This window comes from Poecilia reticulata, chromosome 3 (genome assembly GCF_904066995.2).
Source record: "Poecilia reticulata chromosome 3, P_reticulata-male-v2, whole genome shotgun sequence".
In the NCBI taxonomy this organism is placed as follows: domain Eukaryota; kingdom Metazoa; phylum Chordata; class Actinopteri; order Cyprinodontiformes; family Poeciliidae; genus Poecilia; species Poecilia reticulata.
Window position 1 is genome coordinate 27,517,160 of NC_088832.1, and position 13,353 is coordinate 27,530,512.

General features: G+C 42.4%; 1 protein-coding gene across 3 annotated transcripts in view; it reads right to left on the bottom strand.

The window, feature by feature from the left end:
• Window positions 1-2,934: 2,934 nt before the first annotated feature.
• The window catches only part of sall1a (spalt-like transcription factor 1a), a 132,886-nt gene continuing 122,467 nt past the window's right edge, over window positions 2,935-13,353 (bottom strand). For 2 of the 3 annotated variants that reach the window (XM_081605399.1, XM_008405559.3), the window contains 2 exons: window positions 5,454-8,863; window positions 2,935-4,619 (listed from right to left, as the gene is read on the bottom strand). In XM_081605399.1, coding sequence (XP_081461525.1) covers window positions 4,173-4,619; window positions 5,454-8,863 — 3,857 coding nt within the window. In that variant the 3' untranslated portion in view covers window positions 2,935-4,172. Of the gene's footprint in view, window positions 4,620-5,453; window positions 8,864-11,348; window positions 11,597-13,353 lie in introns of those variants that run through there. The other variant, XM_081605400.1, reaches the window with a different exon arrangement.

Consider the following 13,353-nt stretch of genomic DNA (forward strand, 5'->3'; position numbering starts at 1 on the left):
ATCATCTTCAGCTCCTAATTCTCTCCTGGGTGAGATTCTCCTTCTTGTTTATGCACCATTTTATTTCAAACTTTTCCCTTTGATTCAATTTTCCATATGCTTGAATACAGCACAATTTGAATGGCCAGCTTCTTTGGGAATGACTTTTGAAGTTTACCCACCTTGCAAAGGGTTACAGTTACTGTCAGGTGGTAAAGCATCAATATATCATAACATTTCTGGAATTAAAAAATGTTTTAGTGATTTTATGTAATGCTTAAATTTTCTAAGAAATGTTTGGTTTTTATTAGCGGTAGGGAATAATAATAATAAAAAAAATGTGAAAACACGCGCTGTGTATGATGAATCTATACGAAATATGTGTCCGACTAAAAATTAACTTTCTAAAATTTCAGTTTTTGATTCACTCGTGTTTTGTATTTTGGCATTCACAGGTATAATATAAAATGCTGTAAATTGAAACAAGTGAATTTAAATGCAGTTTCAGGCAAATCTAATGGCGCTTATTATGAAGAGAGTCAAATACTTAAAGGTGACACCAAAAGCAGATAGAAGAGGCTGACGCTGATAAATCCTAGAAATGATTAAATCCCACACAGGTGTGCCGTTAAAGTGGTACACTCCTCCTTTAAGATCCGTCACCTGAGTGTGACTGACAGCGTGGGCAGGTGTGTGTGGAAAGTGGCCGGCGCTTGGTTCTCCATTGTTCCCAGTAGGTCTTTGATCTCCCAGTGTTAGGCCAGAACCCCTCAGTGGGGAGCCCCGGCTGGGCCCCAGGCTACGGTTTGTATCGACTCGGGAGGCCTGACAGCACAAGGCGCAGGCTGTGGGAGGGGGCATGGTGTGTTGGTTGGGGGAGGTGGGGGGTGTACCCTTCCTGCAGCTTCATCTCCCCCTGACTGAAGGATGAAACAGATAATGAAACAGATTCAACTAATGCCTGAGTCAAGAAGGAGCTATTTGTTTCTTTCATTCCTGCCTTCTTCTCCCTGTATTTTACTTCTGTCAGATTCAATTTAACGCACACACACATCACAAGGTCCACTGGAACTTGCTACCCAGTGCATATGTACTTTCTTTCTTCTTTAATAACTTGGCATAACTAAACATATTTTTTTTAGTTTCTTTTAACATCTGATCTGTCTATACATTCAAACATGATAAAGTTTAGGAGTTCTGAAACTCTTGACAAAGGGATTTCTAGTGCAAGCTGATTTCCACTGGAGACGAATGGTTTGACTTTTGCGATGCAGCAGCTGCACACACAGCTCTTACTAAAGTCCAATCCTTTAATGAACCTTTGAGTGTACAGTAAGTGCACAGGAGTGGCTTACAGCTAAAGAGAGTAATGTTTCTGAGCTGATGGTTCCCATCCTCTTCAGTCACTGCAGACCATCGAGCCGTTTGTCTCAAATTAGAAAAAATAAAACTTAAGGCAAGAGTCTGAAAAGGAATCTTGCTTTATAGATGCATGTTTGCATGTGTGTGCGTGTGTGTGTGTGTGCGTGCGTGTGTGTGTGTGTGTGTGTGTGTGTGTGTGTGTGCGTGCGTGCGTGTGCCTCTGACAGTTTCATAGACTCCCAGCAGCACCAGAATAAACTGTGTGCAGGTCAGACTGGGGCAGCCCCCCCCCCCACCTCTTACTGAGCAGCGATTGTGTTTCAGTGTGTTCGCCCGGCTCTTCCTGTGGTGCTGCGTGTTGTAGAGCAAAAAGCCACTGCTGGGGAGCCACAGTGGAAGAGATCAATCGTACACATTCCTGCCACCTGAGATTCAAGTGTTTCTGTAATACTGCACAGCTCAATCGATACGTAAGCAAGGAATTGGGAGGGGAGGGAGTCCAATCCATGCTTGGTGCTGGTAGGGCTCACACAGAGGTAAAGAAGGCAGGTTTTATTGGACGTTTCTGCTCCACTCTGGAACCTGGCATTTGCTGAAGTTCATGTTTTTGATATAATTATTATTTTAAACTAAAATATACCGGATTATTTATTTATTTATTTATTTATCCATTTTATAAGTTTCTTTTAAAATATTTAACAATAATCACTTTTATTCCGTTGTAGTTCAAATATGAGCTATATGGGGGAAAAAATTAAATAAAGAGGAGGAGAGGAAGTATTTGTCCTAATTAGGCAGGAATGTGGATCAGTTTTGTTTTTCTTTCTGTCTTTGAAGGAATCTCTCAGGAAGCCGACGCGCTGCGCCAACACAGCTCAGGGGAACACATGTGACTGTTAAAAAGAAAGCGGGCGCTGTGGGCAAGGATCATTTAGCTTCAACGTCTTGAAATCTAAAACGTAAATATTGGGGATTTTTTTTTTTTTTTGGCGGTGCGGGTGGTGGGGGGGGAAGGTTTCGAGAAGAGGAAAGGAAAAGAGAGGAGGGAGCGCGCCGAGGATGCTGGACTGGGGAGAAACGAGCAGATCCTGCGCTGCAGGATGTGCAGCGATGTGTTAAATTGAATGCAGCTGGAGGATTCTTTTTTTTTTTTAGGTAAGACAAAAAAATTTAAACAATCGGAAATTTGGCATGGTGATAGCGCTCATTGCGCCGGATTTTTGTCGAATTAAGAAAAAAAAAAGAAGAAGAGACGCAATTAGTTTCAACTCCGAAATACAAGCCTTCTTAAAAGTCAAAAAGTGTTAATTAATGCTTAAGCTAAAGACATTGCTTTGCTCGATTTTTTTTCTTCCTTTTTGAAATTTACATCACAAACTTATTTTTAAATTAAAGTGGGAAACTTTAATCTCACGTCAAAAAATAAATACAAAACCGTGATTATTTAAAAATATGAAGCTCAAAACATATTTCAAGTTTAATCAATTGAATTAATGCGGAAAAATGAAAAAAAACAAAAAAAAAAAAAACAAACGAGAATGCATTTCTTTTTTTCTTTACAAAGAGAATAAAAGCACACAGACACACACAAGATGTTTCTTTTGGAAAACTGATGTATTTGATTATTAGAGTAAAGAATTACAGTATCTTAGTTGTTAGTAGGTATTAAAGTGTAGAGAAACTGGACCCATAAAGATCTTCCAACTTTCCAAGAAAGTGCATGTAACAGTCCGAAGGTTGTCATACCCAATATATATTTATATTTATAAAAACGCTCTCAGTTTGTACCCCCCACCCACCCATTTCTGGCCGTGATGGACTTCTCATGTGATCAGTATGTACATTATCCCACAAAGGAAGTTGCATTTCCAAATCTGAATGTATTTACAGAAGCTTCAACACATGACTTTGCACTTGATGACATAGGGAGGATGCTGGGACATAGCAGCAATGTGGAAATCCAGCTGAGAAACTAAAGGAGAGTCCGTCTCGACTGATTGGCTGCCACAGCTCCAAATAAAATAAACCCGACAGAATATTCCCCCTCTGTGTAAACGTCTTGCTCCCCTCAAGACAAGAGCAACAAAAAGGAAAAAAAAAAAAAAAGAGAGAAGGAAAAAATGTAAGTAAACAGAAAAATGACAAGTAAAATAGCCAGGGACTGTAACAATAAAACAAGTTAACACTAAAGAAACTCGTGAAATGTAGCAAACTTTAATATTTTGTCTTCTTTAAATAAGATAAAGGTAAATAACAACTAGAAAATAGGAACTACCACATCATTTTGTCCCTTGCTTGAATGTCATTGTTTTGTCTCGAATAGGGGAAGGGAAACACACAGATGTTAGACCATCTACAGGAGATCAGTGTACATTATTTACAGAACGTTTGTTTTATTACAGGGCTAATGTATCACATGAACACAGACAGCTCAGTTATAGCTACTACAGACAGAAAATAACTTAATGCCAAGGTTAGGTTATCCAACCAGATTTTCTAAGTCTCTGAAGCACATATTTAAAGCACCCATACATACCCATTCTGGTTTTAAAAATAAACAAACCCTAACTGTTAATGTTTCCACTTGTTTTCAAGCAAGGTTATAATCACTAATAAATAAGCTCCGTAAAACTATAACATGTACATTGTACAAAAAAGCAACTTGTCTTCACACGAGTGTCCGTAAAGATTCAATGGTGAGCAGAGCAGTTCAGTTGATTTTTATCCTCGTCTTGTTTTCTTCCGGCCTCCTCTTCTCCGTGTGTACACATATGTTCACGGTGCCTAGAGGCACCTCTGCGTGTCTGTGCCCAACACGGGAGCACTGCAGTCTAATTGGTGACAATCTCTTTATTGTCCTCCATGAAGCGTGTGAACCGGAAGTGGGACCCGTTCTCTGTGTTGGCCATTTTCTCGAGGCCGGCGAGAGCGGCGTTGGGCTCTGCACTGTGCAGCTTGTCCAGGCTGCCTGTGAGGCCGCCTATCGGAGAGCTGCCCCCGTTTCCCACTCCGCCCGACAGAGGTGGGATGCCTCCATTCTGGATGACGGAGATTTCATTTGTCTTCATCGCCAGCCCATTGGAAAAGGCCGCAGCGTACTGGTTCCAGAAGCTAGCCGGATCTCCGTTGCTCACTTGATGCCTTGATGTCATGTCTTTCTGAAAGATTTCAGGGAACTTGACTGGGTTTGTGCCCAAGAAGGCCATTGGTCCGTCCACAGAGAGCCTGCGGCCACGTCTGGCAGGAGCACTGTTCCACATGTGTGTGCCCATGTGGACCTATGCAGGTGGAGAGGGAGGAGGGAATAAAAGGAACAGAAGGAGGGGAGGACAGACACAGAAAGGGATGAAAATTAGTGTTGTTTACAATCTTGGCCACAGGAGCTGCACATGAGATGATGCAATGGAAAAAAATAATCATAATGCTTGACGGTATTTAAATGGCTTCACACCCAGGGAGCTGCAGCCTGGTTAGCTGCCTATGCTGTGTGAGGTACCAACAGGCTGTAAACATCTTATTTTGGCAAGACTGACCCATAGTGTTTAATCTGAACTTTAATTTGCTCATCTCACGGAAACCTACCCAGTTTGTGCCAAATTATACTGTCTCTTTGTATTACATCAGACAACAATAGATGTGGCGTTTCACATCTGTTGATACCGTGTTTTCATGAACACTTCTTCCTCTTCGTAATCCGTAAATACAACTTTTTTTAAATTGTATTTTAAAAATTATTTTATTTACAACTAAAAAATAGGTAAAGAACTTAAGCTTAAGATGAATATATATTTCTGAAAATGAAATCTTAGAAGCTAACTTGGAAGTAGATTTTGTTTGAGACCAGAATTTGGCACTAAAATGTTTTATTTTTTATGTTCTGTGCACTCTAGTTACAAGTTTCTGTTGATCATTGAGCAGATGCTTTTCTGACTGATGTAAGCATGTGACTTTCCCTGTGGAAAAACACCCTCTGACCTAGATCACTATTATAACTAACTCTGTGCACTGATCTCATTTTTAGTTCATCACATTCAACTTCAACTTATATAACAAGTGGAGTACAACTAACCACAAGGCCTAGCATTGTATTTCTTATTTTCTTTTTAATTTACCTTGAGGTTTCCTTTGGTGGTGAAAGCCCGACCACAGATGCTGCAAGCAAATGGTTTTTCCCCCGTGTGGGTTCTTTCATGGATTTGTAGGGCACTAGATGAGGAGAAACACTTCCCACAGGTGTTGCAGAAATGTTGTTTTGGAGTCCTGCGTGGCGGAGCTGCAGAGAGCACCGGGGAGGTGGATGCAGATGACGTGACTAAGCCTGGGGTGACGTCCTTGTTCTCTTGGTGGAGGCCGTGGAGGAAGCCATTGACCTCAGGTTTGCTGAGAGACCCAACAGAGAGGAGAGAAGGAGTTGGGCTAGAGGACAGGCTGGTGTTTGAGGGCTCGAAGAGCTGGGAGGGCAGGTCTCTCATTTGATGAGTTAACATGTGCTGCTTGAGGTTACCCTTGGTGGAAAAACCTCTGTTACAAGCCGTGCAAATAAATGGTCGCTCTTTGGTATGGCTTCGATAGTGAATGTCCAAGGCACTCTGACAAGCAAAGGTTTTTCCACAGATGTCACAAGATGTGTTTTTGATGGTGCTACGCTCACGGAAGGGAAATATCATGCCCAGAGGGTCTTTTGAGGGATTGACAGATGTCAGATCTAGGGCTCCGATGTTGGAGGGGTGAGAGTGCAGGAGGCTTGCACCGGTGTGGTCCATAGATAAGGCCCTCTGGTGCCTTTCTTCAAGGCTGGGAGATTTGCGTGCTTGTGGCTGCATGCTAGTGGGGGATGGCGCCTGCATGGAGGAGGTAGATTCTGACACAGCTGGACTCCCGGCACTTTGGCTTTCAACATCCCCTCCGAGAGATGAGGAGTCATTGGTGAGGCAATCCCCCTCAACAAAGCCATTTGCACTAAGCTTCAACTGACTGATTGGAACCTCTTCCATTTCATTACTCTGAGAATTTTCTTGACCACTTTTCTCCTGCCCCTCTTGGTTTCCCATTTCATGGGGAGTTGGTGAGTTACACAGACTGTCTTGGGAAGCATCAACTGACCTGGGTGTGTCTGGCACACTGCTATCTGGGCCTTCTTCCATACCCTCTAAGTTGTCATCAGAGAAATTGTCAAGATCATCAAAGTTTCTCTCCTCGAATGAGCCAGTATCAGATGCCATGGACTCTGGATAACTCTCTGGCAGAGGGGTGTTGGGGATCTGCCCACCCATATGCATGCGAATATGTTGCTGTAGAACCACGGCATTTGTGAACTTTTTCTGACAAATGGGGCAGGAGTGTTGAACTCTTAGAGGAGGCATAGCCCTGTGAACACTGTAGTGGGTCTTTAGATTTCCCTTGGTGGTGAATGCTCTGCCACAAATTTTACACTTAAACGGCCTCTCCCCTGTGTGAGTGCGATAGTGCATTTTTAGAGCACTCTGGCAGCTCAGCACCCGGTGGCAGATGACACATTCGTTTGGGTCTGTCACCTTCCTGTCAATGTTTTCCACAAGCTGCTGCAGTTTGGAGGTCTCTGACCCCTGGAGAGGATCCAAGATACCTCCAAAAGGAAACTTAGCTTTGAACTGATCAGTCAAAAGAGGCATGAGTGGGTTGGTCATCATGGGTGGGCTGTTAGAAGTTGTATATTCTGCAGTACTCTCTAATGTAGAGCTCACATTTGTCATTAAGACTGATGAGTGGCTTCTTTCTTCAGTTTTTCCATTTGAGGTAGGCAAAGTTGCACCTTCACCCTCTTCAGACACATTGTTGTTACTTTTATCTAAAAACTCAGTTGCACCTGAGTCATGCTTTGCAGTAACAGAAGGGCTAGCTATGGCTATAGAATGATCTTCCTTTTTGATGAAATGGGGCAAACTCGGCATAGTTGGTGGAAGAAGCATACCAACTGAGGTGGTCAGAGTGGGTAAAACTGGTTTACTGTCAAGCCAGCTGGTAACAGGTTTCTCAGGTGGCATGGACATACCATATGGTATACCAGTACTTGTTGGTATGTTGTCTAGATGCTCAGGGACAGGATACGGGTTCATCTGGATATGAGGGTATTTTTCTTTATGACGCTGGAAATGCACCTTCAGGTTACCTCGGGTGGAGAAGCGATTACCACAGATATTACACTTGTATGGTCTCTCGCCAGTGTGAGAGCGAAGATGGATTTGCAAGGCACTATCACTTCCAAATACCTTGCCACAAAACCTGCACTTATGTTTGAAGAAAGCCTCATCAGAGCTAGTTTTGTGTTCAAATGAAGTTACATTTGGTGGCTTGCCTTTTCTCTGTTGGGCTAGAACAGCTAGAGAGTTTAGGTCCTCAACAGTGGTGCCAACACTGGGCAGCGAGCTTGAGAACATGGGGTTTCCAGGTGGGGGCTGAGGTAGAAGGGGATTCACTGCAGAACTTAGCAAGCTACCTATTCCAAATGCTGGCGCTGATGTTTTAGGAAGTGAGGAGTTACTTAGCTGAGAGTGGAGGCTACTCATAACACTAGGCCTCTTGTCAGAGGACTGAGGATTGACTGTTGATGGTCCCAGTGTCGTAACACTCTGAGATGTCTCACTACTGCTTGGGTTGGGCTGAGGTAGCTGCGCTGCTGCAGCCAGCTGTTTTAGGCTACTAATGCTGGCTGACTGACTTGCCAGGTTCTGCGCGAGGCCTGCGGCTGCAGCCAGCTGTTGAGAGAGATGTGAGCTGAGTGTGGTCAGTGGGCTGGCAGCAGGCCCCATTGCGCCTGGAGCAGAAGTCGGGGGTACCTGCATTTCTGGGGACTGAGAAGCTAATAGTAGTATCTGATGACGAATTTGCTCTATGAGCTGCAGCTGGTGGATCTGCTGCTGTTGCAGGGCTAAAAGCTGCTCCATTAGGGCTGGCACAGCCACCCTGGGCCCTCCAGTGGACCTGTTCTCTTGGGAGAATTGAGCCACGGCCACCTTAGTGCTCTGCAGATTTTCAATTATGACATTGCTGTTGATCATAGAGAAGTTTCCCAGTTCAGTGAGGTTACTGACCTGAGGTAGTGAGGCAGAGATTGCTGAAGTACCTACTGCAGGGCCAGCGGTGCCCCTCCCTGCATGGCCACTGACTGTATCAATAGAGCTCCCACTCTCTATTTGACCGCCTTCCTCTTCGTGGCCACTGCTCATTCCGGAAACATCCACATCCATGGATTCGTCTTTTTCAAGGATGTTGGGCTCCAAAAGGTCACTGCACTCTGTTTGATCAGTGTTATTAGCTGTGTCATTCATCTGGTCATCAGGATTATGGGAAGGAGACCCGGGTGAGAAACTTCCAGCAGGGGAGGCAGGATTTTCATTCACTATCAAAACTAACTGATTCTTAGTGCAATTTTTCTGGTGTTCCTCGAGATCTGAAAGTTCAAAGAACTCAGCGCAACATCTGCTGCAGACATGGGCGTCTGACTCCTTGCAGGGGGGGTCCTCGGAGCAAGGTTCCGTGTCCCCTGAAAAATAGGAAACAGAGGATTAGTGATTAGAGATATTTTACAGCTGAAAAAGCAGCTTTATCTTGTCAGCTTCCATTGTTGTTAATCTTAAGTTAATCAGTTTTACACTTATCCTTTTGAAGTGCTCACAAAAACAATGATTCTAAGACAACAATAAGCCAAGAAAATAAAAAAAACGCTTTATTCAACACAGTAACCGCAGAAACATGATAAGCCGAGATATCAAATCAATAGAAGCTATGCAAATATAGTTTAAAAGAGATCTTTAGAGATGTGTGTATGAGTTTCATCAGGCCCGCAGAAGGTAATCATTTTCTTCAGATAATCCATCAAAATATAAAACAGAGTGAAGCGAGGACATTGGTTCTTAATGAAATTTCATAGAAAAGCATTGATTTCCTATAACTCATGCCCTTCAAAGTCTTCTTGTCCATTCGGTGAAAGAAAAAAGCATTTGAAGACTTATTAGACTTTCAATTTGCTGTCAACTTTGCTCATTTTCAGCCAACTATGGGCAACTTGGACAGGTTATCCATGTCACTAAACTAATTTGTCTTCACCATCCCCGCAGTCACAGTGAGGCAAAAACAACACAGCTTGTGATGCCCAGATTTATTTACACCAACTAGAATATATATAACATACAAATTTGCTGTAGAAAAAACTGCAATTTACTGAAAATGGAAAAACCGAAAAAGTCTGATAAAGTTTACAGAATTTTAAAAAGTGTGTTTTATCACGTAGAGGGCTAGCACTGTATATTCTAGTCTGCATCACAAACTTGCCAAAACTGACAAACAGGACAAGCCAGCTCAATGAACAAGCATTGCAGACAGAAACTTCTGCTTTTACTCAATCGTTTAAAAGCTATGACTCTAACTGGCATGCACAGAGAAACAGGTTTTCTAAATATTCCTTTTTATTAAAACATGATAATTCAGATAGTGAAAAGGGAAGACAACACCCTGCCCCCAGAGCAACCGCTGCGCCCCAGACTTTCCTCATTCACGTCCCTCTTTGTCACACTAAAATCTTGCTATTTAACATACAAGTTGATTTACAAATTGCATTTCTCTATGAATCCCTTTCATTGTGGCTCCGGCCCCTCAAAACACTTTCATCAGCGCCAAGAATTCATTTGCAAATGAAACCCAGAGGAGCGCAGCCCTGCCCCACAGAGAGACAGGATGCCTTCCCATTGTTCGCGCAGCATGGGAGCGGCGGGGATCGTCGGCGCAGCCTGGACCTCTGCTCATCCCAGTCGACTCAAAGCAGATCCTGTTTAATTCAGGGATTATCTCCCTCAATGTTTCTCCGCTCAGAGACACTGGATAACGCAAAGTTGCCATGACAGTAAACCCCGGCCCTCACACCACCAAACCATGCAAACACGGAAGATTCAACTTTAATGATAACTTTTCATGTTAAATCCCCCCTTCCACCCACCCGCCGACCTACAATCAGAGTGTTAAATTTTAAAGAAAAAAAAAGGCTACGTGCGTGAGTGTGTGTGTGTATACGCGTGTGCAAAGATTACAAAAATTAAAAAAGATATATCTTTTTTTTCCCCCTCCACTTTACACAAACGGAGAGTGACAAAAATGGAAAAACACACAGGAATTTGGAATACACTCAAAAAGAAAAAAATATTAAGTATTAATTATTAATTTCTTTGGAGAAATGCGAGGTTAATCTTAAATAAACTATGTCTTTTTGAGTTAATGCGTGCATTAGTGTCTAAAAGAAAATACTACAATAAAATACTACCAAGAAACCTTGTTGGAAAAACAGAATATTTGAAACAAACTTTCACTTTAAAATAAAAAAGCATGCAATAAATTTATAGTTATCTTCCTAATTTCAAATATGTCAAAAATATGATAAAAAGTTTTAATGCAAATCCAATAAAACTTTTGCTGTAAGATCAAGTAAAAAAAATAAAGCAAATTTAAAATTGGCCATTTGTCTTGTTATTAATTAAGCCACTATTAAACAGTACTCGTATTTGACTAATACTGCAACGGTAGGTCTCATCTTGCCTTGTTCAGTGTTAAGTTAAAACAACGACAGCAGAAAACAGTAATGATATTTTTACAAGCCAAAAGAATATTGTTTACATCAGTAACTTCCCAGAACTACAAATTTGATCTTCAAACTTTGCCATATTTTACTTGATGACCAAAGACGAATCAAATCTGAGTCAATTCATCACCACAAATCCACTGACCACATAAGACAAGTATAACCAACAACGCAGATGCTAGCATTAGGCTTAAGTCCCAGAATAGCAAGGATTAACTTCGAATTAAAATTAAGATAAAGTCAAGTAGGTATGAAGGATTGTCCAAAATGTCTATAGAGTTTGTGCACAAAGAAAGGGTGCAACACTAAAAGGAGTTAGAAAAGACGAAGAGTCGGAGGACAGATTTTGAAAAGCAGGGATTAGTCGAAAAATTTAAAGGCGAGCTTTGAGAGATCCTACGTTATTTTTTCGCAGGGGGCCTCTGTGAGCTTCCTGACACTTGTAACTTCAGAGGGGTTTCTGTTCACGTCGTCTCCAGCCCACAGAACACTGGATGGGGTTCCACTAAAAGCTGCCGAAGGTCCAGGAAGAGACTCACATCTCAGAAGCTCTGCCCCGGTGACACGATTAAAACTTAAGGGGAGGGAAAGACACAAAGCAAGTCTTTCATGCTACACCTAGACTCACACCACATAAACACTGGCAGGTTGACAAGCAACTGCACTCTGTCTTTGAAGGGAACAACAGTGTAAAAAAAAGGGGGGGGTGGGTAAGGGGGCTGCCTACCCAGTCTTCTCTTCCAGGGGGGTCCACTCTGATAGGGCGCAAGGGGATGGACACGACATTGATAAGGCCCCGCAGTCACACACCACACACTTAAATAAAAAGTCGAGGCCTTGCTGGGCCGCCTGCAGCTCCGATCAGCACGCTCAATGACAGGGCTGAGAGGAACACACTGGGCCCTGAACTCTGATCACCTCCACACAGAGGGGCCACTGGCAAAGGTTAAAACAGCTCGACATCCCACCCTCCGCGGCTCTCATGCCCGACCTCCCAGGCAACTGCAGCGCCCTCAGCATCACAACTCTCTGTTTCACTTCCGCATCGCACAGCTCTCACAAAACTCTTTCAATAACACTGGCACTGTCTCAGCCAAAGATTTCTAAACTCACACAGACGACGTCTACGTCGTGTATAATTGTTGGACAATTACACACATATGGGACACTTGTATTTACTTCTACATGCAAAATAGCAGGGAATATACTTGAGTGAAAAAAAAAAGTGACTTTTTAAGTTATTGAAATTGGGAAGAATGTACACAACACTCAGAGATTTACTTTTAAGTATTGCTTGAACTAGCATGCCCCCTCCCAGAAAAAAAAATAAAAATACATGAACTGGACTGCAAAAGTGCTTGCACGTTTCTTTCTCAAGAAATAATTAAGCACTATTTTGTAACATTTAGGAAAAAATATTAAAATGTGTGTGTTGCATTTGAAGGCCTTAAATAGGACCTGAGTAAGATCAGATGCATCTTTCATTTTTATTTACTGCATCTTATTTTTATTCTCATATAGTGTTGTGAACTCCTCAGCAGACCAGAGTAAGGAGTGAAAATATTTCAAGCAGACGTTTGATTAATATACTGTTAACTTTTATTTTTAGAAGAAAAACAAAAGATGTTCTCTGTTCTTAGTAATGAGCGCTCGGCATTACGTGTGACTAAACAAAACACACGCCATGTAAGTTATCTAACGTCCTTATCAAGCACAGTTTCATTCATGTATGTCTTAAACTCTGAAAACCTTGCAAAAATGGAATCAACTCCAGGTTCTATGCCATTTTCCTATAGCTCCAAAAACACTGAGAGACTCGGTTCCTATGCAGTCGCACTTTCGAATGTCACTTTGTGCAAACTCGTCCCTCATTTTTGGAGCAAAAACCAAACATAAAGGATTCACACGCCGCATGCAAATACACAACTGTGAAAGCGAAATGGTGTTTGTAGGCAGACGAAATAAAATGACTACCTTATCTGTGGCCGGCGCTAATTTACATCAAGAAATATATATATTAAAAAAAAGAAAAAAAAAGAGGGTTGCACTTTGGAGTGTGCGCGTCTCATCCAGTGTGAGGCTGAACTTTTAGTTTTTGAGCAAAAAAAAATTGTAAAGATGAGTCGATCCTTTCAGAATGTGGAAAAACAAAGTGGAAAAAGTATTTTATTATCTTTCTCTCTTTTTTTGAACTACATTGTGGATGTTTTAATCCGTCTTAACTCCCGTTAAATAAAGCGCAGACATGTAAAGAGACAAGGAGCAACTTGTTATCGTGACTTTCCTTAAAAGAGCGGAAACGCCGAGAGCGCCTCGTCTTCATAGCGCAGGACTGAAGCCGGGGGAGCGGGGTCCCGGTCGGAGAGACAGGGTGGTCCGTGTCGGCGCACGGAGGGGAGTCCAGC